The following is a 2,518-nucleotide window of genomic DNA, read 5'->3' as shown; positions in this document are numbered from 1 at the left end:
ATTAGGGAAAGAGCAAAAAGCTAGAGGCAGCACACTCCTCAACTGATTTTTTTTCTTTACATACCTTAGTGACAAAAGAAGGGACCAGCCTTCTATAACCATCACAACAAAACCAACATAAAACCACAACAGACTGCCAGATCAAAGAACCAACCAATATTATGTCCAACCATCACGTTTAGGGATTATGAGCTCATGAACTTTTTTTGCCACATTCAGACTTTGAAATACCATAATGATTAAATGACTCAAATGCACTCGAGTCATTTTCATCTGCTTTCAACATGACAATGCGTTTTGAAATATTCTATGAAGCAGGAGAAACCACTTCAATACAGATAATGTTGGAATGCTTGTCTACAAGTGAAAGTGACTAGTGTACTTACTTTGACCTGACAATTTCTTTTGTATATACATCTTCAATAACCTACGGGAAAGAATATTTCAAAAAAAGGGTTAAGAATTTTATATACTTCATAAAGTGATTAAAAATGCATTAAGACATCTTATGCACTCAAAGTTACCCTGAATTAGTTACTCTCTGCTTACTGCTATTTGATGAAAAATGTCGCAACAATTATGTCTCAGCTCTGAAGAGTCCAAAAGCTTCATAGACGTACATTCTCACAAAGAAAGTGAATCAACTTAGGAGAAAGAACACAATGGTAAAGAATTCATAGGACCTTCATTCAAGTTATTCTGAAGGAATAACCTACACATCACCAAGATTTTTATATAAAAGTCAAACAGGTATGCAAACCTTTTTATTGTTTATTTTTGGCTTACTGTTGAATTTAAAGAACAGTCTTCAAGAGTCAAGTCTGCATCAACTCAGTCATCTGTTGTCACTGTTTCTTTACCTGACATTTAACCAAATCCAGACATTTTTACCTAGTTTTTCCAACAGGAATGAAAGAATCTGCACACTCCGGTTACAATAGGCACACGTTGACATCACCTCCTAGTTCTAACAATCACAGACAAATACTATCACAAATACTACAAAGAGAGCCAGTAAACTGAGGATGGAAAGGGAGATTTAGCCAAATACCCAAAGGAAAGAAACCTAACATTTAAGAACCCCACACTACAGAAAACCAGCACAAAACCAAACACATCAGGCCAAATTTTAAACATTCAAAACACACACATCCACCAGAACAGCACTAAAGTTGTCTGATCAAAACTCTCTGAAGAAGCTTTCAGAAAGAAGTATACAGTTCAGTAATACCTGCATGTTTCATCCTTCTTTGATTTTGAAGAGTAGCCCCTCCTCAAACATCTTTTAAACTCAAAGGAGATGCTCAAAAATCTTTTACTCTCATAAGTACTTGGCCAAAATAAACGGAACAAATAGCATACAAAAGAACTGCACTGCTATAGCACACCTTCATAACAGTGCCTACATTTATAAACTGCAAATACATAACAAACAATTTATAATTAAAGTGTGTTAAGGAACTGTTGACCTTCCAAGCAGTCTCCTTATATAAAATAAGCACCATGGGAGGCTGGCACATCAGAAAAGGGTTGATCCTCATTCTTTTACACTCCATCACAATTCCAGCAGAAGTATTTACCTTTGAATCAAAGGACAACTTTTTCTTCACATGTGGAGCCCAGTATTTATTTGCTAACTGTAGAGGGGAAAATAAAAAAAAAAAAGGTTAAATATATACATTTTCAGTTGTAATAATACCATAACTCTATAACATATCCCATCCCCAAACTTGATTTCGCTAATATCTTACCTAGTTTCAGTTTACGGTAACTACAGATAGCAAAATTATGTTTTCCAACAACAACGCTTTTCAACCATTTAAGGTTTTATGCCCAAACCTTTTCCAACAGAGGTGAGATTCTCTGTAAAATTTCAGAAGCATAGACTGCTATATAATAAACAATTTTTTTTCTTAAGTTACTTCTAACATAAAAATATACCATGATGTTTCCGGGACTGCAAACCCCAGATTGCAAACGATTAAGCTCCCATGGAGGAATTTCACAAAGAACTAGAGGTATCTATAAAGGTCTGACATTTTAAGGCTATTTGCCGTAGCATCACTGCACCAAAACCCGTGAGCTATGGTGGCAAGAGCTTCCTGACCAACTTCGTTCAAACTTCTTCATGCTGTAGAAGAGGAAGGAAAGCAGCATTTCCAGCACAAAAAATGAACACTTGTATAAAACCACTTAAAATGCTCAGCTACAAGAAACTGTCAGCAACTTTTCACGTGTTGTAGCAAACCTGACTTATTTTGCAGTGCTGCTCCTGTAACTCCCTCCAGTCTGAACGCGCTGGGGACACACGCTCTATCACACGCACCACACGCGTCCTCGCTCACGATTTTTTTTGAACAAGTCCCTTTCCCAACCCCCACGGACTGCAACGACTACTTAAAACCCCCAGGCGCCGCCGCTGCCGGAACGGCCTTTCCAGCGCCTGGCTCCGGCCCGGGGCCGCTCCCCGCCGGCCCTACCTGGGTCACGTACTCCGCGTTGATCTGCGAGACGGTGG

The 2,518-nt window shown here is 38.5% G+C and overlaps 1 protein-coding gene across 1 annotated transcript in view; it reads right to left on the bottom strand.

Annotated features, from left to right (window-relative positions):
- The window catches only part of AQR (aquarius intron-binding spliceosomal factor), a gene marked incomplete at its 5' end in the record, with an annotated part of 38,829 nt that extends 36,316 nt beyond the window's left edge, over positions 1 to 2,513 (bottom strand). Inside the window, 3 exons of the mRNA XM_009582933.1 lie at positions 387 to 427; positions 1,581 to 1,637; positions 2,481 to 2,513. Coding sequence (XP_009581228.1) covers positions 387 to 427; positions 1,581 to 1,637; positions 2,481 to 2,513 — 131 coding nt within the window. The remainder of the gene's footprint in view (positions 1 to 386; positions 428 to 1,580; positions 1,638 to 2,480) is intronic.
- Positions 2,514 to 2,518: the final 5 nt, after the last annotated feature.

Source organism: Fulmarus glacialis, unplaced genomic scaffold, assembly GCF_000690835.1.
Source record: "Fulmarus glacialis isolate BGI_N327 unplaced genomic scaffold, ASM69083v1 scaffold26938, whole genome shotgun sequence".
NCBI classification, from domain to species: Eukaryota; Metazoa; Chordata; class Aves; order Procellariiformes; family Procellariidae; genus Fulmarus; species Fulmarus glacialis.
Note: the sequence above shows the minus strand (reverse complement) of the source record. Positions and strands in the feature narration are given on the sequence as shown.